Genomic DNA, 26443 nt, shown 5'->3' with positions numbered 1-26443 from the left:
GATACCGTAACACTAAATTAAGACTGAAAATGAGTTTGTATTTCAAATTTGACATCAAACCCCTTTAAATTCCACATATAAAAGATCGACAGCTTCAAAACTTAAAAATAATTATGCCAAGGAGAAAGTAAAGTGAAGGATTTTGTCACCGACATGGCACTCGGAGGAGCTTCCTGTGACAAGCGTACCACTACACCCCTGGTGTGGACTCTTCACACCAGCAAAAGGCTTTGCTTTCCCTTAAGATGCACTGTAAACACTGCCTCCCCCCAACGCAGCCATGCCAGTCACACATTTTTGCACCTACTTAAGGTATCTTCCTTATTATTTTAGTTTCAAGAGACGCTGTAAAGGAAGAGGAAAAACCACACACAAATGCAGGTATTTTCAGAAAACCTGTCAGTGAGACCTCAGTATACTGCCCTTTCTTGGCACTTAAAAGTTAGAGAAAGAAGAGAAATGTTTTGGAGAAGTACTTCAGAGTCAGTACAGAGGAACAACATATAATCAATGTAAACAACAATTCAGCCATAATTAGTGATGCAAGACCATACTCACTCTGTTGGGCTTGAACTGTAATTTCTGAAGACAGTTTCTTCGAAAAAAGTTTCAGCCCAGGAAGACAGATGCAACTAAGATCTGTGAATCGCCCAGAGATCACATCCCAGTGCTGGCCCTACGGATCTTGTGATTATAAAGTACCCTACCAACCCACAGGAGGTTACAGGGTGCTTGGGGACATCACCACCTCAGCAGAGAAAGCATAAAGTATCTGAAGCACCATTTCCAGTCACTGCTCATCTTGTGACCAGTCAAGCAGGGATCAGTCACTTTCATGGGTTGATTTAACACACCAAAAAGGGATAAAACTTGGGGAGGGGGTGTGTTAAATCATTTTTCTACCACTTCACGGAATTTCACGGGCTTACGAAGGGGTCTAAACTGGAACATTCCTCTTCTGGGCACAGCAAGCCATTAGATCAGGTCGGCTCCCTGCGAGGACACAAACCCACTGCCCCCCACGCGTAAGTGGAGCTGTTCACGCCTGTGTGCCACCTAAGTTCTGCAGTCCACAACAGTTTTGTAGGCAGCAAATTAGACTGGGAGGGGCAGGGGGGAGAGGAGCCGTGCAAATCTGTTTAGCTCCAATTACAATAGGAAGCTGACTAACTTGAGGCAGGATTATCGAAAGGACAGCCTTTATTCCAATACATATTAAGCAATTACAGATAATGAAGCAGGCAGCTATAGGACCCGGGCTGTGCCAAGTTCATTTCAAAACCCAGGTTCATTTTGCAAAGGCTGCTACAGACACAACGTAAATAAAGAAGGACACAACTTTTGCTTTGTCACTGGAAACAAGGAAAGTGCCTCTCACACTCACCGTGCAGTCCAGAAGCCTGACGTTTGTGTGCAAAACTGCGCAGTATGTTCTTGAGGTGTTAGCACACACTCAAACTGATCTCAGCATCAGCTCCAGCTCACTAGAACCAAGGTGAGACAACCCATGGCGAGAGCCCTGCCGTGCGTCCGGCAGCTCCTCTCTGCTCAGGCCAGCCCCATCAAAGGATTTCAACCCTGGCGCTCCAACTCGCTAGCCAATTGTCACAATTATGGCTAGTATTTGAAAGACACAGATAAAACAATAAATCAGAATTAATTCTACTCTTCCACGCCAGATTGCTGATCCTGGCTTTTCAGTTTTCTTGCGCCAACACTAAATGTGTAAGCAGGCATCCATGAGCAAGCGTCAGTCAAGTGGTTCATGTAAATTTAACCACTTACCTAATTTCTCTCTTAAGCAATCAATTGACACTAGATATCCTTACGCAAATTTAAGTAGTTTTGAACACTACAAACTACACCTTATCACATGCCTCTGGACAGAGCTGTTAGATTTATGGTTCTTCCACAAACAAGAAATCTCCAATTCATTCTTATTAAAACACTGTTCCACAACAATAAGCCCAAGACATAAGTGCACCCCCAGTTAACCCTCAAAAAAGGTAAGCCACAGAACACACAAGCTGAGTCCTCTTGGTATCAGAGGCCGGCGACATTAAAAGTTTTTCTGTATTGCAGAAAAGAAAGCATTACTAATTTCAGTCACTACTGAAAAAAGTTAAAAACCAGCCTGCAGCCATCATATATTCAATGTCTAATAAATAAAAATAATTATGGCTAAGTTTTCCTGATGTACAAGAGCATCTTTTGCAGCAAGGAATTGCCATGTACAGAACTGGAACTGACAACTGAAGCATATTCAAAATTCACATGAATCCCAGTATATCAAGTGTCTGTTCTTGACATGTACAGTCTTCATGCTGCAGAAAACCATTGAATGGAGACCAGTAAACCTTCCTAAAATAAGCATCACTTTCACTAAGCACTCATTTTCACGTCTTCTCGGTCTACTCTAAATCACATTTTCAGTGCTCCATCTTCTCCACATGCTTTAAGATTCCTGTTTTTTCTGTCTAATAATGCAGCAGAAATAGCCCTCTTTCCTTACCTCAAACAAAGAAACAGCAGATGCAATTCAATATTCTGATTTATTAGAATACGAAACAGGATTGTTGCATCAATTTAGCCAGGGCTTTCAGGGTAGGACCCTTGCTCAAGTATTAAATCCCAGGCATTAAACCAAAGCGAACAAAACTCCAAAATAGAAGATGATCACATGCAGTTTTTTGCTGATGTAAAAGCTCACATCCATCCAAGATGGCAAGTATTCTAAACCACCTTCTTGGGAATGACCTTCTGAGATCTCTTGTCAATCCAAAGGGTCACAGAGCTCAAAAAAAAAAAAAAATCATACAAGTGGATCCGATGAACGTAGCCCAGTCTAGTAATTCAATAACCTGTTCCCAGGTCAACCTATATGTTTCAGACAGAGAGGAGTCCCAACATTTAAAGTGACTAATTAACTTTATGTTATCTAGAGGTTTACACCAAACTGAAAATCACACTGGGCTTTCTGCTATTCTCAGAGCTGAGGCTAGTGGTAGCTATTTTTTCAAGACCTGTATAAATAGGTTTGTGCACGCTCTACTACTGCAAAACCAGCAGAAACCATAATACAACTACTGATCCACCAGTTAGCCATTTAAAAGAAGCTATCATAATGAATACACAGCAGAGATCCTTATCTAAAGTATGATCCACCAAAAACTCAAGATGTAGCAGTAAAAGGGCTTTAAAACATGACTATTTTAGAAAAACAATGACAATACATACATTTATAAAAGGTATTGGTCTACCCTAACAAATCTAAATGTGAAGCACTCACTCCACAGACTCCCTTTTCCCCTGCCCTACCTTGTCACACATGGATGACCACGTGCTCTGCACAGGTGATGCTCTAAAGCCACCGTGATCAAGCACCATAGATCAGAAGACCATTCAGCCCTGAAAGTTGATCTCCTCTTTTCCCTTGGTTTGAAATATGACTGATTTACTACCTACCCGCCACGTGACACCAATAGTTTTATTCACCATTTTGGAAAGGGAAGAATTCAACAAGGTTAGGGATTTTCCCAGGGAAAAAAAAAATCTTAGTTAATTAGTAATCTCTATGTTTTACTGAAGGCAAATGAGCATAACTTATGGAGCTAGGTGAAACTTAAAGCACATGAAACGTTAGAACAACTACAGAGATGCTTTTCAGTTGGCCCACTGTTCATCAACCAGTAAAACATCCATTTTTTAACTTGGCAAATAGGGGATAACTTTTCTTGCAAGACAGGTACGCAGTTTGGCAACTTTCAAACCTCCCCTGGTCAGAAGAGCCAAGCACACGTGTTCTTCTCATTTACCATCGGCATTCTGACCAACACAACACAGTAACTCAACCAGGAGTAACCCCTCTCAGTCTGAGATGCTTTTCCTTCAGATTCTGGCATGCTTTGAAAGAGATAAAGATGCAAAGAAGTTTGAAAAAAAATCTCTACTACTCTCTCTTAAAAGCAAAAGGCAAAAATAAGTAAGTGGTCTCATCCCATGAAAAGCAATTACATAACACCATTCGGCATAGGACCCATTCTTTTATTTATGTTTTATGGTAATAAGTGTTTTCTATATGCATTTGAACAGAAGATGCATAATACTGCAAAAATAGAGAAAATTTGCTAGCATTTTATAAAATACTTTCAAATAATTGATGTTATCTAAGAAAATATTCTTAAGTAATGAGTTGCAAGAGTAAAAGGAAGACATTATCCTCTGATAGGATGCGTTTCCATAAATTTCACTTGTTCAGCATTCCTCCAAAAATATGCAAAATGAAACCTCTACACCTTTACCTCAAGAAGGGAGAGCTAGTTGTCAGGACAAAAAAAAAAAAAAATACAGAAACTATCTACTAATGAAGTAAACCAAAAGGTTAGAGCTCAGACAAGCATATCATCCTAACTAAATGAACACTTAAATCCAAATATTAATTCACCTGTTCCTATTTTTTTTCCTCTTATTCAAAGGCAGCATGGTTTTATAACATAAGGCTGCTATAAAAACCAGTACTTGTACCATTTGAAATTTAAACTGATCTTCAGTTTATCACAGAAGACCAAGGTCATATGAGGCATAATGAGAAAGTTTCTATTTAAGATAACCTCTGAGGGCAGGCACTTTTCAAAAACTTCCTAAATTTCCAAAAGTACTTGAACAAATCACCAATTTCTGAAGTTTTGCTTACAGTATCCCATTCCTGACATGGACATTCCCATTAGGGAGATAAGCTTTAAATGAGGGCTTCAGACTGTGTTTGCATGGTACACAGGCTCCTATTAGGAAAAAAGTATCCACAGAAGGAAAATGAAAGCACCCTCCTGAAGACTGAGGCTTCCGAGCATAACTTTAACACCAAGTTCTGCAAATAGCCCTCAAACAAGATGCAGAAGTTATTTTTCCTGCTTCATGAAGTTTTAACTGGGAAACAAATCTAAGAAAGGTTCCTTCTTCCATGTAAATCAGACTTGCCTCTGGTTTAAATCTGAGAGCCACTTCTACTCCCCCCCCAGCTTAGTACTTCTAAGGAATCTCCATATATGTTACAAGAACTCAAAACGACCTACTGAAGTCAAAGCTATGCCATCTCCTCACCTGCAGTGTCTGAAGCCCAGGTTGGAACTCCAGCAAGCACGCCAATCTGTAATGGCACTGCTCCCAGATTTAAGGGCCAGGCCACACGTGTGCCCGTCCCTCCACACCTACCCTTCTTCTACGGGAACGTCGCAGGGACAGTTTGAGCTCCAAGCACAGGACAAAGCTGTAACAGCATCATCCAGCTGTCCTTACAGCTGTGTTTCAGGATCCTCTGAGACGAGGAACAGAGAGAGGAGAGCATCCCAATATCAAACGCACAGGGGAGCAGCTGGGTAGCCCCAATTCGAATCAGAACACGAGAGCTCGTCATTCACCAGTGTAGCCTTGCCTTGTGCTAATGCTCAAATGAACCCTTCCCCCAGCCAGGCTGTAACTGGTTGACTGGTGAAACCTATGTGCAAATTTGTAACTAAATATAGAGGTTCTGCTAAATTTGGTAATTCTCTCCTTCCCAAGAGGTTGTACTGCATATTTACATAATTATACAGTAGTATTTCACATCTTTACTTTCTACACCTATCATTAGAAAACAGTTGCTGACATTTATTTTAGGTCATGTACTCAACTGGGTCAAGTTGCACTGAAGGGAAACGAGAGTTCTGCAAGAAACTTTAGAAATCAGTTCATTTTCAAGTGTTACTGAATAGTCAGTATTACCCATAACTAGACAGGTTGTTTCTGGCTACCACATGCCGGACTTCCAAAGTTATTGAGACACCTACTAAGATTTTTCCAAGAATTAGATGCCTAATCAAGCTGGGAATGAATGAACACCCTAATAACCAGCTCTCTGCATCCTTGAGCATCGTCTCAATACTTTTGGAAACCTGAACTCATTATACCTCGATGTCTTCTAATCAGTGAAGAATTCTTGAGGAAAATTTCCTTTTTCTTCCACCTCATACTTTCTCAACTTTTAAAGAGCCAGTCAAAATAAGAAAAACATGAACTGCTAAACAGAAACTTATTTTTTTCAGAGAAAAGGCTTTTCTGCCTAATATTATCTACCTGAATTTGCATCTACTTTTTGAATTTCTATTCCTTATGGTGAAGAAAATGCTGCTATTTACATTATTTCAAATATGATATAGAAAACTAAAAAGTACAAGCATTAAATTAACCTCGGAAGTCAATGATACATTGTGTACACCATTTAAGAAGCAGTGCCACATTAAGAAGGCTCACTAACACAGCAATGACTTGAACAGACTACATTGTCAATTTAAAGTGAACTAGGTATTTACTCTGAACTCAAAACCCAGTTTAAAAATTAAGAAACCTTGGATTTGTGGTAAAAAAAATAAAATAAAACCATTAAGCCCCAGACAGAATGTCCAGGTACTGAACTGATCTGGAGTGCATGCCATTGGACTATTAATTCTGCTCCTGCTCATTGCAGGAGGGAGGCTATGGCTGATTTTTAATTATGTTTTATGTAAATATCCCCAGAGGCTTATGCAATAGGTACTGGCTTAAGTAAGGCAGGCTGGTGGAGGCAGGCAGCCTGCTCTGGAGAGGGAAGCTGAGTTGAGGTGATTCCATAGCCAAGGGTGGGTGAGCTCCAGTGACCACTGGGGGCCTCCAAGCCCCTGAACTACAGAACACCAGAGACTGGCAACGTTGGCACACTCACTGCCAAACGCCACTCACTGAACCGAGCCCCGAGATCCTCCAGAGCTCTTGTCAGCACAGCTGGCTTCTCTACTTTATTGACCACACAGATCAGCAAACCGCACGGTCCTGCAAGCACGAACACCGCCATATTTACCACTTCTTCAACTCTACTTCTGCAGCCCAGCTTTCTGCCAGGATGGCTTGCGCTAAGAACCTACGTGCACTGTGGACAGAAGCCCTCAACCACCACGGACCCTATGGACTTCCCATGCACCACTGTCCTGCCAGCACACCTTCACCCTGACCTACAGGCTCCACAGCTAGGATGGAGAAGGCTGTTCAATACTCATGCCTTGGGCACCACCGTAAGTGTCAGTAAAATTCACAAGAACGGGTAGTAATACACCTCAAATCACACTAAAATGGCACTCTGAAGTTGCAGGCTATGTCCAAACCTTGACCAAGCTCAGAAGGCAACTATCTACAGTGAGGTCAGAACCACCTCATCTCTCAGACTGCAATCAGTGGCGAAAGCTTCTCCGAGCCCAGGAGAACCGTGGCTTCCCCTTTGCTTTACCCAGAAACAGCACGCCTCCTGACCTCGGCCTTCCATGCCCAAAGGCATGCTTCAGCTTGCAATTGTTTCTATTTGCATGGAATAATTTCAACTGGTAATTCTAGACAATATTCTATGCAGCTGCAGTTCAATTTCGCCTTGCAGAGCTGATATAACTCATCTATACAGTACCCACTTCGGTCTCTGGTTTCCCACCCAGCAGCCTGATGACCACCATAAGCAGGCAACCAGAAAGCTTTGATTTTTTCCCTGTTCTGCAAGGCTGGATAAATGTGGCACGCTCTCTGCATTGTTTCCACCTGTAAAATGGGGACAGTACTCCTGCTGTAATGTAACTGAAGAGCTGATGTAAGAAATGCAATACATTTTCCAAAAAGTTAGGCTAAAATATATTGCTCTTTTCGTTCTCTAGATAAATACTCTTTGTCCTGCACTTCTGATTTTTTTCCTACCTAATTTGCCATTTTGACTAATCCAATTATTTTAGCATATTAAACTTGGATTAATACAAGCATACAAAAACTAAATACCACTGCAGAGCCTACAGAATATTGTACCATTATTTTTATGACTTCATAGAAGTAGAGAAAAGAGTACAGACCAAGGCAGCATGGCAAATGCTCACTTTATTTATTTTAATTCTCCCTTCTAGTTCTCACTAATTCCACTCACTGGTATTAGCTGAAGGCATACACCCAAATCAGTGACTCATGGCACAAGACCACAGTCCAAACAGTCACTGAGTTTTCAAAGCAGTGCTGTTCAAGAATTGCAATGTTCCATCCCAGCAGCTTAATTGCATTTTGTTGGGAGGAAAAAAAAAACAAACCAATCAAAAAATAACACTGACAACAGGTGCTTCTTCTTTAGGTCCCATACATGTCGAAGGGAAAAAAAAAAAATGCACTCTTGGTCCACCCAGCCATACTGCATAGTCTGGCGTGGCATCACAGATGTGCGGTACATCCATCCTTCCCACCCATGCTTCTTCCCCAGGTGACTTTCCACAACCAGAAACACAAGACAGAAGAACACCTCGGGCAGTTTTCAGCTTTCAGATCAGCCCAAGTCCTCTATGTGTTTTCTGGAAATCTCCAAGTGGTTTAATTTCAACTTTTTTTTTTTTCTGTCATATATTTTAACTAAGAACACTTTTCCCAGGTTTTTCAAAGGAGTAATTTTACTTTAACAGCTGTTTGGGAACCTTTAATTTTTTGGACCTCAATGCCAACCTCCTAGACACATTATTTATAAGAGGTTGTCTTTATTAATACTTGCTACTAGTCGAAAAAACAATAGAGTGCTTAGTAAACACGCTAGCTGTTCAATCTTCATCTCCTTTAAATAATGGGGTGGGTTCAAAAGGGATAAGCTTTCAAAGCAGAACTCTGCTCATCTTGTAAAGAGCCACAAACACTCCAATACAGCCATTTTCCATAATTTTCCAGGTTCTGTAACTACCAGTTTGTATCTTCAAATACACATTCAAATGTGACATGAGACATCCTAGAGAGGATAAATAAATTACTGGTGCCCTATTCTATCTACAACAGGCCTTCCAGCTCCACAAAACAGGTATGCACTGGCACACATAATCTCATATCATCATGTGTTCAGGATACCAACCACACCAGAACGTTCACACTCAAGAGCTCATCCGCCTGATCATTGGATTTTTAGTTTAGTTAAATGTCCTGCTGTTAACACAATTTCTAACTTAGGCTAGGTGGTCAGGAGCAAAGCATAAATGTGGGTCTGCATCAGTTTAATCACTTTTTTAATTCAGATAAGATCTGTCAGTTCAGGCTTCAGGAGGGCTGGACAAAAGAGGATCATCAATGGAAGGCAGAAAATTTAGACACTCATTCGTCAATGGAAGGCAGGCTTTCCTCCTTCCACTTCTTCTGAAGAAATGTGGACCCACTCCTGGCCCCCAAAAGAAAAGTGGTATGTATCACCCTGGCTACCATCTTTTTCCTGGTGCAGAAGCACACACAAGTACAAAACTCCGGAACCGCAACAAGCTTGCGAGTGCTAGCCACTTTCTCCTGCTCTCCACTAAGAGCATATAAGGGCTACAAGGGTGGCTGGGATCTCAAGTCTTCTAAGAGAGGCAACTAAGGAAATAAGATTCACTCTTTGGTGTAGGATGAGTGGGCAGCAGTGACAGATAAAATCCTTCATTCATCTTCTCTCCCTAGGCTACATAAAGCAGTATTAGATGCAAGTTAAAGGCCCAATAATGCTCCAGTTGGGTTGGGATATGGCTCCAGTCCCTCCCCCACACCCTTCTCTTAAAGTCTCTACAGGTTTGGAAGATCAAAGGAAGACACCTCCATTACCCTCTTCCATTTTGTTGGGTATGAAATATTTCTATTGCATAGTGTGTGTATATGTGTGTGTATATACATAAATATATGGAATTTAGCAGAGCCTGAGAATCCCATAGCCTTCCTCCCGAGTCCAGGGCAGCAGTACCGGGAGCCGGAGGCTTCACTTTGTTCTCCACTGGGTGGAAGATCTCACCTCCCCCTCCAAAGCTGGCTCGGAGTGGAAACCACTCCTAGAGGTCAGGAGCCAGCAGCAGCACGGGAGACATCTTTCCCACACTCCCCGCACGCAGAGAGGCCCGGCCGCCCCAGAAGGGTGCAGGCGGGACGCCCCGGCGCCTCTCTCCGGGGCCCGCCGGCAGGCGCGGCGGTGCCGAGACCCCCTCCCGGCACCAGCAGCAGGCCCCGGGCCGCCCCGCTCGTGCGGGGCGCCGGGACCCCGCCCCCGCGGCCCCGGTGCGGCCGCCCGCGCCCATGGCGGCGGGGAGGCCCGGGCCGGCGCGGGAGAGCAGGGGGTGTGGTGCGGCCCGCGACCCCCGCGCCCGGCCGGGGCGGCTCCGAGCGCCCGGCTGGCGGCGGCGGGCCCGGCGCGGCGAGCGGGAGGGCGGGCGCCGGCCCCGGCCGGGCCTGTCAGGAAGCGACGGAGGGGAGGGGAGGGCCGGGCCCGCCGGCGGGATCGCTCACCTCGGACACCTCGTCCTCGTCGCTGCCGGAGCCGCCGCCCGCCGCCCCCGCTCCGCAGCACGGCGGCCGCCAGCTTGAAGTCGAGGGCGGCCTCGCCGGCCGCAGGCGCGCCGGGGCCGCCCGGCCCGCCGGGCCCGGCCTCCCCGAAGAGGCGCACGGCCCGCAAGCCCAGCGGGGAGGGCCCGGCCGCGGCGGGCGGCTCGGCGGCGGGCGGCGCGCGGGGAGCGACCGAGTCGATCTCCTCGTCGCCGACAGGGGCGGCGGTGCCGTCCGTGAGCATCGCGCTGATCCGGGGCCGCCGCCGCTCGCAGAGCCCAGCCGTCTCCGTCCCCTCACGGCACCGCAGCAGCGCCACTAACTTCTCACACCCTACCCGGCCGCGGGCGCCGCGCCGCCCACCAGCCGCTCCGCCCGCGCCCATTGGGGGCGCTCGGCCGACGCCGGCGCGCTATTGGGTACGGCGCCCGCCACTCCGGCGCGCGTCACGCGCTCCCAGCATGCTGCCCTGAGAGCGCACGCCGAGGCGGTTAGAGCCCAGCGCCCCGCCCCGTTCCCTCGGCCGCGCTTCCTGAACTTCTCGGAAGCTGATTGGTCGCCTGGAACATCAGTCATGTGCCTTGCCAGAGTTGCGGGTGCCGGTGGGGCGAGCGGGCTGTCGGTCAAAACGAATCGGGAATCGCGGATTTCGATTGGTCAGAAGGCACGTCGCTCACACCGCAAGGCGTCTGGCGCCGTCCGATTGGCTTCTGCCGTGCCCTGGGCCCCCCTCCCCTTCGAACCGCTCCGAAGGTCTCCGTCAGCGCGAGAGATCGTCACACGCCCGCCTGTCCCGAGCGGCGATTGGAGCTGGGCGCTGCCTATCGAGGCGAAGGGCCCGCCCCCCCCGCCTCCGCCCGCGCCGAGCGCGGGCCGCCACAGGCTGAGCGCGCCGTCACTCCGCTGCCCGTGCCGCCCGCCCGCCGTCCCTTCGCTGCCCGTGCCGCCCGCCCGCCGTCACGGCACCGGCGGGGCCCGCGCGCGCTCTGTCGGCGCCGCCGGGGGGACGGAGCGAGCGGCGGCGGCGCGAACCGGCGGGGGCGGGGGGGGGGGGGGGGCACGGGGAGCGGCGTCGCAGGGTCGGGGCGGGGGCCCCGGGACGGGCCCCGGCAGCGCCCCGGGCGGTGTCCGTGCGCACCGCGGGGCGCTGCCGGCCCTGCCCGGCCGCTCCGGGAAGGCACACGGGGGTCGGTGGTGCCGCTCCCGGGGCGCCCCGCCGCCGCCCTAATTCACGGAGATGTTGATCTCTGGCCCCTGGCGCTGCATCAGCTCGGCCTGGAGGGAGAAGCGAGAGCGGGACGAGGCTGACGGCGCTCCCAGCTCCTGCTCCCGCCGGGAGCTGCCCCAGCCCGGCTCGGCCCCCGCCAGAGCATCCGCAGGGCGGCCGTGAAGGAGCCTACCTCCTCGCCATTGCTCTCCTCCTCCTCCCGCTGCCCGCGCTCCTTCCCCTCCGCCTGCTTCCTGGCCGGTTCTGGCAGGAGGCTGTCCAGCCAGCTCAGGTCGTGCAGGGAGAACACTTGCTCCAGCCCCTTGCGGATCCCCACCAGCGCCAGCAGCTGTGCAAAGCACACATCGGCATCGCGCGGTGCTTGGGGCTGGGGCCAGGGGAGAGGCAGCGTGGTCCCTGTCACAGCCCCTCCGTCCCCTGGAAATGCCAGGGGGTGGCACGTCACCTCTCCTGGCTTGGTCCCAGAGCATGATACTTGCAGGACACCCGCAAAGCAGTGACGGCCCCACCCGCCCCAACCCAGGAGGTGAAGGCTGGTGGCAAAGCCATGATGAGGCCAGGTTGGACGAGGCCCTGAGCAACCTGATCTAGTTGGAGATGTCCCTGTTCCTTGCAGGGGGGTTGGACTAGATGACCTTTGAAGGTCCCTTTCAGCCCTAACCATTCTATGATTCTATGATTCTATGATGTTGCCCTGCAGGGACCCCCCCAGCTCTTGGTGATCTGAGCACCCACGTACACCACCTGCCAGGGTGTGCACCCCCACCCAGGACAGCCCTCGCGTCCCTTGCCCAAGCCAAGCGCTGGGGCGCCAGCGATGCTCAGGGCGCATGTGGGCACCCAGCCAGGCGCTGAGGTAGTGCTGCCCGATTAAAAGGGATGTCATACCATCACCGGGAAAATAATAGCTGCCATGGTGGACTTGACGACCCAGAGCAGGGCCAGGCACAGCAGCTGGATGGCAGTGAAGAGGTGCACCCGGCGCAGGGGCACGTGCCGGAGGTAGGCAAGGTCTGGCTGGTGCTTGGCTGGCATCAGGAGCAGCCGCACACGGTCCGTGAACTGTAATGAGAAGATAGCGTGTGGGTCACACACCTCCAGTTTTCAGGCAGCTCTCACACACCTCCCTGTTGGGACCAGGGCTGGCAGGATGGGTTTTCGCCCTTGTTTTTGCAGTTCAGGCCTGCTGCCATGCGCACTGTCTGCCAGCGTGATGCCTGGGTGGGTGAGTTTGTCTGCAAGACTAGGTGTCCTGGTACCACCATCGCCCCAAGCCAGGGAAACAGTTTTCAGGCAGACATCTAGAAAGAACCCAAGCTGGTCTTAAAGGGTTAATTGAGAGATAACAACCCCTAGATACCCCTCCCTACATGCAGGAAACTGTAGCTGCCTTTGCTAGAGCACAAGCCTGGGTTCTCCAAGCAGAGGGAAGGAAGGAGGGGGTTCCCAGCCTGGCATCCAGAGCAGGGTCATTGCAAGCAAAATGTACTGTTTAGAGGAAAAAAAAGTGGTAGATATTTCTGGAGTGGGGACTTTATTCCCCTCCATAGGTTTCTGAGGAGAGGAACAGAGCTGGCACACCAGCAGCAATGCCAGGACCAAAGGACCAGCAGGTCCCAGCTCTGCCTGCAGCTCCTAGATGGGGACGTCCCTGTGGCTCTGAGAGCAAGTCCGAGTTATCCACTGGTCCTGCCACTTCTCCCAAACCACCTGATCCATCAGTGCTGGTGTTGCTTGTGCTCCTCAGCATCCCAGACACCTCCCTTTCCCTTTCCCTTTCCCTTTCCCTTTCCCTTTCCCTTTCCCTTTCCCTTTCCCTTTCCCTTTCCCTTTCCCTTTCCCTTTCCCTTTCCCTTTCCCTTTCCCTTTCCCTTTCCCTTCCCTTTCCCTTTCCCTTTCCCTTTCCCTTTCCCTTTCCCTTTCCCTTTCCCTTTCCCTTTCCCTTTCCCTTCCCCTTCCCCTTCCCCTTCCCCTTTCCCTTTCCCTTTCCTTCTCCTCTCTGCCCCAGAAAGGTCCCTCTGTCCCTCCTTGTCCTAGGCCTGGAGAGTCACAGACCCAGGCCAGGCTGCACATCATGCAGAGCTAAAATCCAGGCTTTGCTGTGCAGTGAGATCTGGTATTGAGCAAACCCCCTCATCCCCAAACCAGTCCCCACCAGCATCCCCAGCACAGCTCTGCTCGTCCCTTTGCTCACCTGGATGGTGTTCAGCGCTGCCACCCCCATGTGCAGAAAGACCCCATACAGCACTGGCATCGGGATGTGCTACAAAACAGTGAGGGAAGGGGTCAGCAGGGTGTGATTTCCCAAGGGGGCTCTTCTTGCTGAACATTCTCTCCTGTAGAGAAGTCTACAGACGTGGTTGCAGCATTTGCTTCCTTCATTCCCAACAGCCAAGTTTAATTTTGTGGCTTTTTTTTTTTTTTCCCTTTTTGCTGGCCTCAAGGACTTTGAAGCCGGGTCATTCTCCTGGCTATGCTGCTCATGCGAGGACATCGCAGTCTTCAGAGGGGGTAAACATGCACCAAGTTCCTTGCCCTGTTTTCCAGCATATGGTTGGAGCAATCCAGGCTGGAGATGATGAACACGACACCAAGCCACTTGGAGATATGGCTTGTGGCTCAGCATCTATAAGTGACGGGGGAGTTCTGCCTCCCCAGCACACTGCTTTCCTTTTTACCTCCTCTGCAACTGTAAACTGGCTCCTGCCCTCTGTGTTGCTCAGTGTAGTTTGGTTTTTTCCCAAGCCCAGGCAGACAAGGAGGGAGATGGGGGTCACTTGCTGCTTCCCATGGATTCCCCCAGGGACACAGGAACTGCCCAGGGCTGGGTCACCTTCCCCAGCATCACACAAGGGCCATTTGAGAGGAAGCATTGATCCGCGTGCCCAAGGCGGGAGGTAACTGCCAGTGGGGCTGCCGCAGGTGTGGCAGCAGGATTATAAGGAGACATGGGTCCTTGCATGAAGGACCAAGCCAGACTCATCCTGGGACTGGGAAGGCAAGAAGAGTTGCCCACAGATATCCCTCACTGCCCTGTATCTCACCACCTGCCTCAAAGGGAGAGGGAGAACTGGGCAGGCTTTGTCTCCAGTTTCTCCACCACAAAATCACAGAAGGGGTTGAGTTGGAAAAGAACTTCACAGACCATCCATTCCAACCCCCCTGCCATGGGCAGGGACATCTTCCACTAGATCAGGTAGCTCAAAGCTCTGTCCGACCTGACCTTGAACACTTCCAGGGATGGGGCAGCCACAGCTTCTCTGGGCAACCTGTGCCAGTGCCTCACCACCCCCAGTGTAAAACATTTATTCCCCATGTCCATCTGACCCTGCCCTCGTTCAGTTTAAAACCGTTGCCGCTTGTCCTGTCACTATAGGCCCTGGTAAAACGTCTCTCTCCATCTCTCTTATTGGCCCCCTTTAAGAATTGAAAAGCTGCAATAAGGTCTCCCCAGAGCCTTCTCCAGGCTGAACGATCCCCACTCTCTCAGCCTCTCTCCATAGCAGAGCTGTCCCAGCCCTCGGACCATTTCAGTGGCCTCCTCTGGACCCGCTCTCACAGGTCCATGTCTGTCTTGTGCTGGGGACCCCAGAGCTGGACGCAAAGCTCCAGGGAGGGTCTCACCAGTGCGGAGCAGAGCGGGTGCACACCCTCCCTCAACCTGCTGGCCATGCCACTGGTGATGTAGCCCAGGAGATGCAATTGGCTTCCTGGGCTGCAAGTGCACAGTGCCGGCTCATGTCCCATCTGTCACCCACCAGTACCCCCAAGTCTTTCTCCACAGGGCTGCTCTCAATCCTTTCATCCCCCAGTCTGTATTGTTACTAGAGGTTGCACCCACCCAGCTGCCGGACCTTGCACCTGGCCTTGCTGAACTTCTCAATGTTCGTACGGGCCCGTGTCCTCCAAGGTCTCTCTGGATGGCATCCCTTCCCTCAGGTGTGTCACTTGCACCACTCAGCTTGGTGTCATCTGCAAATGTGCTGACAGTGCACTCGATCTCACTATGTCGTTGATGAAGATATTAAATAATATTGATCTCAGTAGGGACCCTTGAGGGACACCACTCGTTACTGATTTCCACTTGGACATTGAGCCACTGACTAACTCTTTGGACATGGCCATCCAGCCAATTCCCGATCCATCTAAGAGTCCATCCATCAATCCCGTATCTCTCCACTTCAGAGGTAAGGATGTTGTGAGGTACCGTATCAAAGGCTTTACAAGGCCATCCTCAGAGGTGAGGACAAAGGGGGAGGAAAAGGGACCTCCTGCCTGCCCCTGTGTAATCCAGATGCGGCCAGGGTACACCGAGGGGGGCTCTGCCTCCTGCCAGCCAGGATTCCCATGATGGATCGATGGGACAAGGGACGGTGGGGTTAAGAACCCCCCCAGCCTTGTAAGATATGACCACCCCCCACCTTGGAAAAGAAGCCAAACCCAGCAGCCAGGCTCCCTACCTTGAGAACAGGTGCCATGAAGACGGAGACCCCCGTCAGGACAAAGACCACTAGGCCGGTCAGCCTCTGCTCCCTGTGGGTGGCAGCACAGGTGTCATGGGTGCCCTGGGATCCCTTGGGAGCCCACAGCCCCTGCCTGCCCTCCCGACACCCAGGATCTCTGCCCTTTTCAGCTTTGATGGCCGCGGGGACCAGTGGCATCCCTAGGGAGATGCAAGCAGCACCACAGCCCAGTCTGCTGGCCAGCCTAGGCATGTCGCTGTCCTTGGCTCCACAGCCAAGGGCAGGGGCTCCCCTGGAGCAGGATCTGGGCTTGTTGCATACCTGATGCCCAGGAACTCGGGGTGCTCGCCAGGGGCCGAGGTTGCGCTCTCCTTCCTCAGACTCTCCATGTGCGCCAGGGAGATGACAGTGGTTGAGACATACCAGGGGAGGCCAGTGACAGAGGTGACGACCATCAGGAGGGAGACACAGAGGAGGTCCAGGTGAAAGCCTGCTCCTTTCTGCAATGGGAGAAGCAGCACGGCTGGGGGTGAGCCATCTCCCTGGCAGCATCAGAGGGGCAGCAGGGAGGTCTGCCCACCTTGCCAGCTGATTCAGAGTGCCACTCTGCCCTGGCTGTCCTCCGACCTGTGGGATCCAGCCAGGACCTGGGTCCTCCTCGTCGACTGGGTCCTGCCTGTGCCCTGTCCTCCACTTACCTGAAGCTTGTACTCCCTGCGGTTTAGGATGACAGCCGTGATCTGCTGGTCCATGAAAATGAGAATGGTGACAAGGACGGCGGGCACCGCGGACACCAGGCAGACCCACCATGGGTTGGCTCCAAAGGGAAAGACAATCCAGCCCCGCGCTGGGTTTGTGGGCTGTGGAGAGCAGAAGGATCACGGCAGCTGTGCCTGTGGGGTCTGCAGCACAGCCAGGTGATGGGACCAGCCCTGGGTGCCTGGGCTGTGGGATCCCAGGGGTGCTCCACCTGGGATGAGGAAGAGCATCCTCTCTCATCCTGGAGATGCTCCTGGGCAGCATGACCAACCAGCCTCCCACGAGGACACCCCAGCTATGTCAGAGCAGGGGATTGCTCCTGGGCACTGCAAGCCAGGAGCTGGGCAGGTTCCCCTGGGAGCAGGTGGAAGAGGTGGCACTGGGCATTGATGATGGTAACACCAAGGAGGTGATGGCAAGCACGGGCTGCTCTGAGGTGCTGCCAGACCCGCTCCACACCCAGGGCAGGGAGCCCAAGCCCGAACTTGAGCTTGTGGTTTTGACTCGAGTATGAGCTGTACTGTGACGTGGTTAGTCTGGGACTGAGACAGGTTATTTACAGAGTGTGGGATCGGCTGCGGTTCAACCCTTTCTTGTTTGCTGGGGTGCAGCTCACATCCCTACAGGGCTGCACCCAGCAGTGGGAAAGAGCAGCAGCACAGTGGGATGGCCACTGTAGGGAGCACAGACCCACTCCCCAACCGCTCTGTGCCCACCCCACTGGCACCTTCAGCTCACTGGGGACGAGGAGCTTGGGGGTCTCCAAGCCCAGGGCAGCGTCGACAGCGCAGAAGGCGAGGATGGCCAAGATGACGGCGAAGTCACTCACCAGCTTCCGCACCTGCAGATGGAGAGGGCTTGGCCTGGGCTGGCTGGAGAGGGGGGCTACCCCAGGAGCACTCCCAGGTCGCAGCACCCAGGGCCATCCCCACCCCAGCAGAACAGGTGGCCATGCTGTCAAAGCGGCTGAAGGATACTTACACCTACAGGGAAGTATCGGCTGCTCCTGAAGTGCTTGAGCACAGTGCAGAAGAGGAAGGTGCCTCCGAAGAGCAGGAAGGAGAAGAGAGTAACATCGGGCACATACTGGCAGCTGGTTCCCAGGAGGTGCCCACCTCCACCCAGGCACTGGCTCCTGCTCAGCCTGGCTGGGGCAGCGGGAGGCTGCAGGGACAGGGTGGGTGGTGAGGAGGGGTCACGCACGGACACCTCGGGCCCACCCCAGCCCCTCACCTGCCCATCCAGGAGCAGGGGCTGTACCTGCGGGGGGGCCAGGGGCGAGGGGAGTGGCGTGTCATTCCCTGCAGAGCTGTGACCTGCAAGGGGATGGAGGAGTCAGGGTGCCAGCACCATGAGGACGTTCCATCAGGAGTGACTGGGACCATACTGCCCTCAAGGTGGCTCCCCAGGCTCTCCCCAAGAGCTCATGGTGCTGGATGGGGCCCCATGGGACGCCCGAGGCCTCGGCCCCGGCTGATGCCCAGAGAGGACCAAGAGGGGACACCCCTACCAAGGGCTTGGCTGAAGCACCAGCCACTCAGAGGCATCATTGGCCCCAGGCAGGACACAGTGCTGATGGTTTTGGTACATAGTGTGGGTCCCATTTGCAGGATCAGTGTGGACACATCTTCAGGCCACAGGAACCACCCTCTGATTTACAGACTGGACTAGAAATGGCAGTGCAAACCCACCCAGGTGGCCACCTCCAGCCCCATCCCAGAGCTGCAGGAGCCAGACCACGGCTCTCCTTGCTCCTGGCACTGCCCTTCCTGGTGCCTGGGCAGTGCCAGGAGGCAGGGACGGATGGACAGACAGCATGGAGGGGAGTGATGGAAGGTGCCAATGTGGTCAGGCAGGTGAGGATGAGATTAAGCAGCCTCCTCCTCCAGCACCTTCCTCCATCTAGCTGAGTGGCAGGGTCCCAGTGGGGTCTCAGGGCGGCGGGCCCCTCCTGCCCACCAGCACTGTGGCTGCTTGGGCTCACCAGGGCTGGACAAGTTGCAGACGCAGCTGTAGGAGGTGATGTTGTCTAGCCGGTATTGCCAGTTGATGGGGAAGGTGTCCGCCAGGCTCAGCATCTTTTTCAGGGAGTCATAGATGAATATCAAGCTGATGAGGGCGCAGAAGCCTTCCTCAGTGAAGCGGGTGAAGTACCGCACCAGGTGGCTGGCCTCTGTGGCCACCAAGACCATACCAAAAAAGGCCACCCAGAGCCCAATCCAGAGGCGAAACTCCAGGTAGTCCAGACTGTGGTCCCTGGTGGGAAGGGCGACCTAAAGCCTCAACAATGACACCGGCCCACCGTGATGGTGGCTCATGCCCCGGGCCAGGGGACAGTGGCCTGAGGAGCTATCCCTGGCAGGGTACTCACTGGGTGAAGGAGAAGAGGAGGCGCTCAAAGACCAGCACTGGACCGGTGCTGCCCAGGATGGTCAGCGGCTGGCCAGAAAAGAGACAGAAGATGGAACCAGCGAAGGCTGTGCCCAGGAAGCTCTCCAGCACCCCCTGAAATGCATGGGAAGGGTGCCAGGTGCCAGGCATGTGGCAAGGATGGGGCTCCCAGGCCGGTTCCCTGCAGTGGCACAGCTGCAGGAAGCTGCTCGCACCTCCCAGCACTGCGGGGTGCAGGGTCAGCACTTCCAGACTGCAGAGGCTGGGAAGGATGCAGGATTCGGGTGATGCTCAGGATGGCCCAAGGGCACCGCTGGCTCCCTGGGCACTGCTGGGAGGTAGGTACCCAGCAGACCCACAGGCTAGGCCAAGAGGGTTTGGTGCCAGGCATTCTGCAGCTGCACGAACCTGCATGTTGGCGGTGGCGTCTCCCAGCATGCCGCCAAAGGTAATGGCGTTGGTGACCGTTGCCAGGTAGATGTAGAGCACTGCCGAGAGGCACTGGGGGTGCAGGGCGTCAGAGAAGTCGCTGCCGTACCATGGCGCCTTCCTCCGAATGTCTCGCACCAGCCCTCCAAAAAGCCTGGTGCGGTGGAGGGAGATCTCAGAGCAGCCCCCGCAGCTGGCCACCACCCCCTGAGAGAGCTGCACGGCACGGGGCCATCCCTTCCCCAGGAGACACCAGTCCAGAGTGGTTTGGACGTGGTGGCTAAATGTGCTGCGGAGTGCCAACGCCCTGCCTCGAATTTGGCATCCCGCCGCACCTCCCACTACCCTTGTCCTTCCAGGCACCCACCTGCCCGTCCTCTCCAGCTCCTCACTGGAGCGCGAGTGCCCCAGGCCAGGTCTGTCCCCAGCTGCTGCCACGTCACCATTGCTGTGGGACTGCCGATCCGGTGGGTGCGCGGCGGTCCTGTGGCAGACCAGAGCCTGAGACGACAGCCTTCAGGTTGGAGCCCTCAGGACCCAGCTGCATCTAGGAGATGCTGTGAGGGGACAAGGAGGATGGGGAGGGGACACGGGTGCAAGCAGGGCTGGGGGGACCTTGTGTATCCCCTGATAATGAGGAGGAGGAGAAAGATCAAGAGGAGAAGGAGAGATGGGAGGGTTGGACTAGATGATCTTACAGGTCCCTTCCAACTGAACCATGATCTCCTCCAGCAAGCCCTGGAGTTCCCTAGTGGCACTGGCTTTGGTGGAGGAGTGAGGCAGAGCTGGAGATGTCCTGCTTGGAGCATGAGTTTCATACCCTAGTGCTGAAACCTGTCATTCCCAGCAGCTCCTGCCTGAGGGGCACCCAGGGCAGTTTTGCCATCCCCTGCCAAATGAGACAGCAGGACTAACAGCAGCAAGGACCAGAGCTGTGGTCATTGGCCAGAGCTGCAGAGGGGCTTGGCTCGGAGGACGTCATTGGTAAAGTTTGGCTCGTGGGTGGCTTCATCCCCAAGGAGATGGAGACTTCAATGTCACAGGCAGAGGTCTCCACCTGGGATCCTGCAGAAGGGCTGGCAGAGGCTGCTGGTGCCCCCCCTCCAGCCTACCTCCTGTGTGAAGACGGCGGACAGCTCGGCGGAGGAATTCGGGCACTGGGGTCCCATTTCCCAGGAGGAAGCACAGTCAGCTCATCCAGGAATGCCTCCATCCCTGTGATGAGGTCCTCTCGGTGCTCAGCCTGCCGGGCAACCCTTTGGAAGAGCTGTGGGGGAGATGTTGTGGTTCAGCCACCACGTCCCTGCATTCAGCCCCTTGGAGCCTTCCTCCCAGCCTGCAGCCATCACCAAGAAAGGCACCCATCCACTTCAGTGCAACAGGTGCACCTACATTGTACAAACCCATCCCAAGCCTTTGTTTTCTTATCCTGGGCAAGGGAAACCACCAGCTTGCCTCATCCTCTGCCTCCCCTGCTGCAGCCTGCAGAGCAGAGGAGCCCCAGTGTCCTCAGCCTAGGCCTCATTCCAGGCCCATCCCACCCATGGGTGCTGCACTGGACTCACCTCATCCATCATCAGCGTGGCCATGGCCCTGCCAACCTCATGGTAGGTTTTTACTTTGGCTCGGGGACCCAGCAGAATGAAGAGGAACCTGCAGGACAGATGCATCTCCTGAACAGCCCTCTCCTCACCAGGAGATGCTCTCCCAGGGGAGACCATGGTGCTGCAGGGATGCTGGGGATGGCAGCTGGGCAGGCCTGGGGGGCTGCTGCCATCAGAAGGGGTGGCCACCCTAAGCAGGAGGTCGGGGGCAGAAGAGGAGACAGTGTCTGCTGCCCGCTGCATGGAAACCCCATGGGAGACCATGGGACACCAGGACCCTGGGTGGATCACAGGGGCTGCAGAAAACTAGGCTGGGGGCGGATGAAGCTGAGGCATCTTTGGGGCAGAGAAGAAGACATCCTCTGCTGGGGATGTCTGTGGGGTCTTGCTCTCAGCTGGGACTGTCTGTGGGGTCAAGCTCTTGGCTGGCGATATCTGTGGGGTCAGGGTCTGGGATTGGGGTGTCTGTGGAGTCTAGCTCTAGGATGGGGCAGTCAGTGGTGTCAGGGTCTTGACTGGGTCTGTCTGTGGGGTCATGCTCATGGGAATCTTGCTTGGATGCAGGATGCAGGAGTGTTAGCATTGGGAAGAAGAGCTTGCCAGCTGCATAGGCAGCAGGTTTGGTAGGACTATGGGGACACGTGAGGAGATTGGAGAGAAGGCTCAGAGTCCTTGAAGAAATATGGCTAAAATCCCACACCTCAGAGGGTGCTGCAAAATTACAAGGTCTCCAGAGGGACAGCCTATCCAAATATCTAACCAAGTCCTCTACTCTTTTCCAAAACTGGCAAAAGCAGTTGCAGTCCTGTATCCCGAGGCTGCAGAGCAGTTCCAGACATTGTGCCCCGAGCAAACCCCCAGAGAGAGGGTAGGGAAACTCCTCCAACAGCATGAGCAGGGCTGAAGGTGGCTCGACAGAACCAGCTACAGCCCTGACGTGGGGCATCAGTGCTGAAGACCTCCTGGAGCCTGCTCCAAGGAGTAGTGAGGTGACGGTAGCAAAGGGATGGGTAGGGACAAGCCGTCATTCTCCTCCTGTTTGGGGGAGGAAAATACAGGGCAAGGGGTCGTCGCGAGCCCCTCGAGACCCGCAGGGGCTGCCCAGGGACCTGCCACCCATCTCCCACCAAGGAGAGAGCAGGAGACGGGTGTCCTGCTCCACACAGCCCATGGAGGACGGGTGCTCTGGGCAGAGTGACCAGGAGGTGGCAATGTCCCTCCTGATCCCCGCCGGCCTCCTCTTCCCGCTCCCGAAGAAGTCCCCAGCTCACGAGGCACACTGACCATTTCCCCCCACGGCTTCAGATGACGCATTCCTCAACCATGGAGGAACACCTCCTGCCCTGCTCCTTTCCCCTTACGCCAACAGTGTTGCAAGAGCCACCCCACCACTCAGGAGAGCGTCGTGGGCAGCAGGAGGGCACGAGGCTTCTGCAAACCTGCGTCCCACCCCTGCCACGAGCCCCCGTGCTCCCAGGCAGTAAGTGGAGAGCATCCGGCCCCTCCGAAGGAGGAGAGTGAATGCAGAGTCCAGGTGGGGACAACCCAGGGGATGTCCCCTCCCAGACTGCCCAACAGATGCTCCACTCTCAGCCCATCCCAGGATGCTCCCAAGGAACTGGGAGAAGTGAAAGGGGAAGCAATAAGTTGTGGGACTGCATGTGGCATTGGGTGCCGTACCCCTTGCTTTTGCCAAGCAAAGCCTTGTCCTGTGTGGGAGGGAGCAGGGAGACAGGGATGAAGCGGGGTGCAGGGCCATTGGCCGTGCTCCATTTACCTGCTGGGGAGAGCAACTTCAGCCAGCGAGCCGAGGGGCACCCCTTGCCTGAGGCGGATGAAGGCAGTGAAGGGCTTCTCCAGGAATTCAACTTCACCGACGGCAACGTGGGCTGCTTCAGCCCCTGGTGGTATCTTCTTCTTAAATCGGTTTCTCAGCTGAAAGGAAAGAGCTGCAGCAGCTGGGCACTCGAGATGCAGTAGCTGCTCTCAGCCCAGCTTCATCCTACCTTACCTGCTCCTTAAGAGGTGTTCTGGAGAGCTGGGCTCCAGGCTCAGACCAGCTTTCGGCCTTCCCTGCAAAGAAAGGGGGCAACCAGCAAAATACGTGTGCAAGCGAACGGCCAGCATGGGTATTGCCCCAGGCTGGTGGCAGCAGAGGGATGCCCAGTGGACATCCTGTGGCCATCCATGGCGGGGCACAATGCCTACCTCGGCAGGGAGAGAGGCTGAGCTCGGCAAGGAGCCGCAGCAGGGATTTGGTGGGCTGGTGCCGCGGCTGGAGGAGCAGGAGGGCTGCCAGGCGCTCCCTCCGCTGGGGCTCCAGCTCTGCCTCATCAGGCTGCCCGGTGAGCGCCTTGTCTGCAACAGGGACGGGGGCAGCCCTGAGTCCCCCCGGTTTGCTGCCCAGGAAAAGCACGCTTTGCTGGAGCAGCAGCCAGCCACCCCAGGTACCCGGCTATCATAGATCAGTGCTTTTCCATAGCGACCTTCTGATGGCCTGGTCCCTCTCTGGTGACCAGCCTGTCCCAGGAGGTGACCTTGGCATTTCCCACTTACCGATGATTTCCTCAAAACTCGAGGCATCCAGATCCAGGAGGATCGTTCCCTTCTGCAAGAACATTCTCAGCTGGAAGAGGCTGTGCAGGGGGAGGGCTGGGAGGTGGGGCGCACTCCAGCGCTCCCCGCCATCCTCCACCTTCTCCTCGAACTTTATCCACCTGCCCAGGAAGATGTGTGGGGTCAGCAGCAGGGTAGTCTCATGCCCCATGCCAGGCAGCGGGAGCTGGAGCTTTGATTCAGCTCTGAGCTTGGCATGGGGCTGGCACAGGCAGAGAGGGATCTGGGGTGCAGTGGGATCGCAGAGCAGTGGCAGGTGGGTAGCCCCAGTGGTCACATCCCCATTCCTGCTGACCCACACTTTGCTCCAATCTCCTGATCAGGGGGATTTCACCAGCCATGGGATTACTGAACAGTTTGACTTGGAAAGGACCTTCACAGACCCTCCAGTCCTATCCCCTGCCATCGGCAGAGACATCTTCACTACACCAGGTTGCTCAAAGCACCGTTCAACCTGGCCTTGAACACTTCCAGGGATGGAACATCCACAACTTCTCTGCGAAACCTGTTCCAGTGCCTCACCACCCTCAGAGGGAAGAATTTCTTCCTTATATTTAATCTAAATCTCCTCTCTTTCAGTTTAAAGCCATTGCCCCTGGTCCTGTCACTACATGCCCTTCTAAAAAGTCCCTCTCCAGATTTCTTGTAGCCCCTTTAGGTATTGGAAGGCTGCTAGAAGGTCTCCCGGAGCCTTCTTGTCCTTTAAAAATCTGTTATAAAGGCTAAAAATCTATCTTTGCTTTCAATAATTACATGGGTTTTGAGTGATAGAGGAAGGCCACAGTGATAAAGTCTCTCTCTGTCTTTTTCATAAGCCCCTTTCATCTATTGAAATACCTCGGGAAGGTCTCCCGGAGCCTTCTCCAGGCTGAACGATCCCCACTCTCTCAGCCTCTCTCCATAGCAGAGCTGTCCCAGCCCTTGGACCATTTCAGTGGCCTCCTCTGGACCCGCTCTCACAGGTCCATGTCTGTCTTGTGCTGGGGACCCCAGAGCTGGATGCAAAGCTCCAGGGAGGGTCTCACCAGTGCGGAGCAGAGCGGGTGCACACCCTCCCTCAACCTGCTGGCCACGTTGCCGGTGATGCAGCTTCCTGGGCTGCAAGTGCACAGTGCCGGCTCATGTCCCATCTGTCACCCACCAGTACCCCCAAATCTTCTTCCCAGGGCTGCTCCCAACCCACCCATCCTCAGGCTGTGCAGGGACTGGGGGTTGCCCTGCCATTAGCAGTGCTTGCTGAAGTCAAAACAGAAGAGTCTTGAGCTGTGTGCCACACTCAGGCTGTGCCAAATATTTTAACGCCGGGTGCAGACAGAGATTCCCTTTGTCCCCACGGGTGGGCACACTGCTGCGGGGTGGCGCGGCATGCTGCGCAGGGAGATCATGCCTCAGCAGAGCAGGCTCCTGACAGTGGGCAGTCGTGCTGGGCAGAAGAGGGCTGAGTCCTGGGGAAAGCCACTGCAGCCCTAGACCTTCTGATCCTACGGGCAGACCCATCGCTAGCCCCAGACCCCCACTGGCCCTTGTCCCTGTGCCCTTGCCGAGTTGCAGAGGGGCAGTGTGGGGTGTGGGGACATCCTAGCCAAGCTCCTGCCCCACACCAGCACCCGGCTGGCCCTGGCTCCTCTCCATTGAGTCCCATCATCCCCAGCCAAGCCTGCCTTCCCCTACCCGCTCCCGTTGCCCCTCAAGACGTTCCAGGCAGCCGGATCTGGGGAGCATCCAAGCACCGTCCCGGCCCTGGTGCAGCCACTGGAGCCTTGGAGAGGCAGCAAAGGCAGGAGCAGAAGCAAGGGCACTGTGCCCATGCAGGGTCACTGCCTGCTCCCTGCCTGACACTCTGCTCTCTCCCATGAAATGAGTTGCCCTAAGCCAGGCAGAAGCGGTGTGGGCACCAGTGGGGTGAGAGCAGCAAGCAGCCCTGCTTTGGGGCTGAGCTTGAGGAACCACTAGCCTTGTGAGATGCCATGGGCTCCATCAGAGCTGGCCTTTCGAAGGCTGGGCTTCCCAAAGCCTTGTTGGGCAGCTTGGCCGCTGCGGGCATACCTACCTGGCTGACTCTCTCCATTCCGGCCCCGCCGGGGTGCTGAGGAGCTGGTTGAGCTGGATGAAGAGCAATGGGCAGGTGGCATCCCCCGACTCCTTCTGCTGCAGGGAGGCACCAGCTCGCTCGGCCGCTGTGTTCATGCCGGAGGGGAAGATGCTGCAGCCAAAAGCCTGGTAGGGAGCTTCGGGATTACTCCCCTCTGGTCTGGGCTGTGAGTGGGCATCTGCCCCTGAGAGAGACGTACTGCCTGCCCCAGACATGTGGGCTCGAAGGGCCACCAGCACCAGCAGCCACAGGCGTGGGCTTCCCTCCGGAGCTGCCGGCACTTGCAGGATCCCACTCATCCCACACCTTATAAGAGCTGTGAACCAGTTTAAACTGGCCACAAACCAATACATGGGAGCCTAGCCCAAAACAACAATCTCAAAACACCGGGGCCAGCCCTGCAGGTCCAGGATCAGAGGACCCCTCTGCCTCCTTCTGGCGACCTGTGTGGACAAAGCTGCACACTGGTGCTCATGGGGAGCCACATGTCCCCACGTCCTCCCAGCCCTGCACAGCC

The 26443-nt window shown here is 54.0% G+C and overlaps 2 protein-coding genes across 2 annotated transcripts in view; both read right to left on the bottom strand.

The window, feature by feature from the left end:
- ANKHD1 (ankyrin repeat and KH domain containing 1) overlaps nucleotides 1-10588 on the bottom strand; it is a 127683-nt gene extending 117095 nt beyond the window's left edge. The window contains 2 exon segments of the mRNA XM_086621647.1: nucleotides 10309-10350; nucleotides 10352-10588. Of these exon segments, the coding sequence (XP_086477773.1) occupies nucleotides 10309-10350; nucleotides 10352-10588 (279 nt within the window).
- Nucleotides 10589-11568: 980 nt separating this feature from the next.
- Nucleotides 11569-26147, bottom strand: SLC4A9 (solute carrier family 4 member 9). Its single transcript, XM_086621385.1, has 21 exons — nucleotides 25885-26147; nucleotides 23775-23935; nucleotides 23427-23576; nucleotides 23230-23291; nucleotides 22996-23153; nucleotides 21180-21267; nucleotides 20727-20881; nucleotides 19982-20098; nucleotides 19594-19768; nucleotides 19166-19299; nucleotides 18779-19050; nucleotides 18055-18110; nucleotides 17776-17958; nucleotides 17522-17635; nucleotides 16734-16895; nucleotides 16357-16535; nucleotides 16033-16105; nucleotides 13767-13835; nucleotides 12461-12634; nucleotides 11745-11900; nucleotides 11569-11619 (listed from the first exon to the last, which is right to left on the bottom strand). The coding sequence occupies exons 1-21, from the start codon at nucleotides 26139-26141 to the stop codon at nucleotides 11569-11571; spliced, it is 2946 nt and encodes a 981-aa protein (XP_086477511.1). The 5' UTR covers nucleotides 26142-26147.
- Nucleotides 26148-26443: the final 296 nt, after the last annotated feature.

This window comes from Tauraco erythrolophus, chromosome 16 (assembly GCF_009769465.1).
Source record: "Tauraco erythrolophus isolate bTauEry1 chromosome 16, bTauEry1.pri, whole genome shotgun sequence".
NCBI lineage: Eukaryota > Metazoa > Chordata > Aves > Musophagiformes > Musophagidae > Tauraco > Tauraco erythrolophus.
This window is presented reverse-complemented; position numbering and strand designations above follow the sequence as displayed.

What these genes read in the sequence shown, in the direction of transcription:
- SLC4A9 (XM_086621385.1), bottom strand. Translation starts at nt 26,141, where the DNA reads ATGTCTGGGGCAGGCAGTACGTCTCTCTCAGGGGCAGATGCCCACTCA. An exon ending in CAGCCTCTCTCCCTGCCGAG is followed by an intron (nt 23,292 to 23,426) that starts GTAGGCATTGTG and finishes CTTTCTTTGCAG; the next exon opens with GGAAGGCCGAAAGCTGGTCT. An exon ending in AGGAGAGCAATGGCGAGGAG is followed by an intron (nt 11,620 to 11,744) that starts GTAGGCTCCTTC and finishes TTCTCCCTCCAG; the next exon opens with GCCGAGCTGATGCAGCGCCA.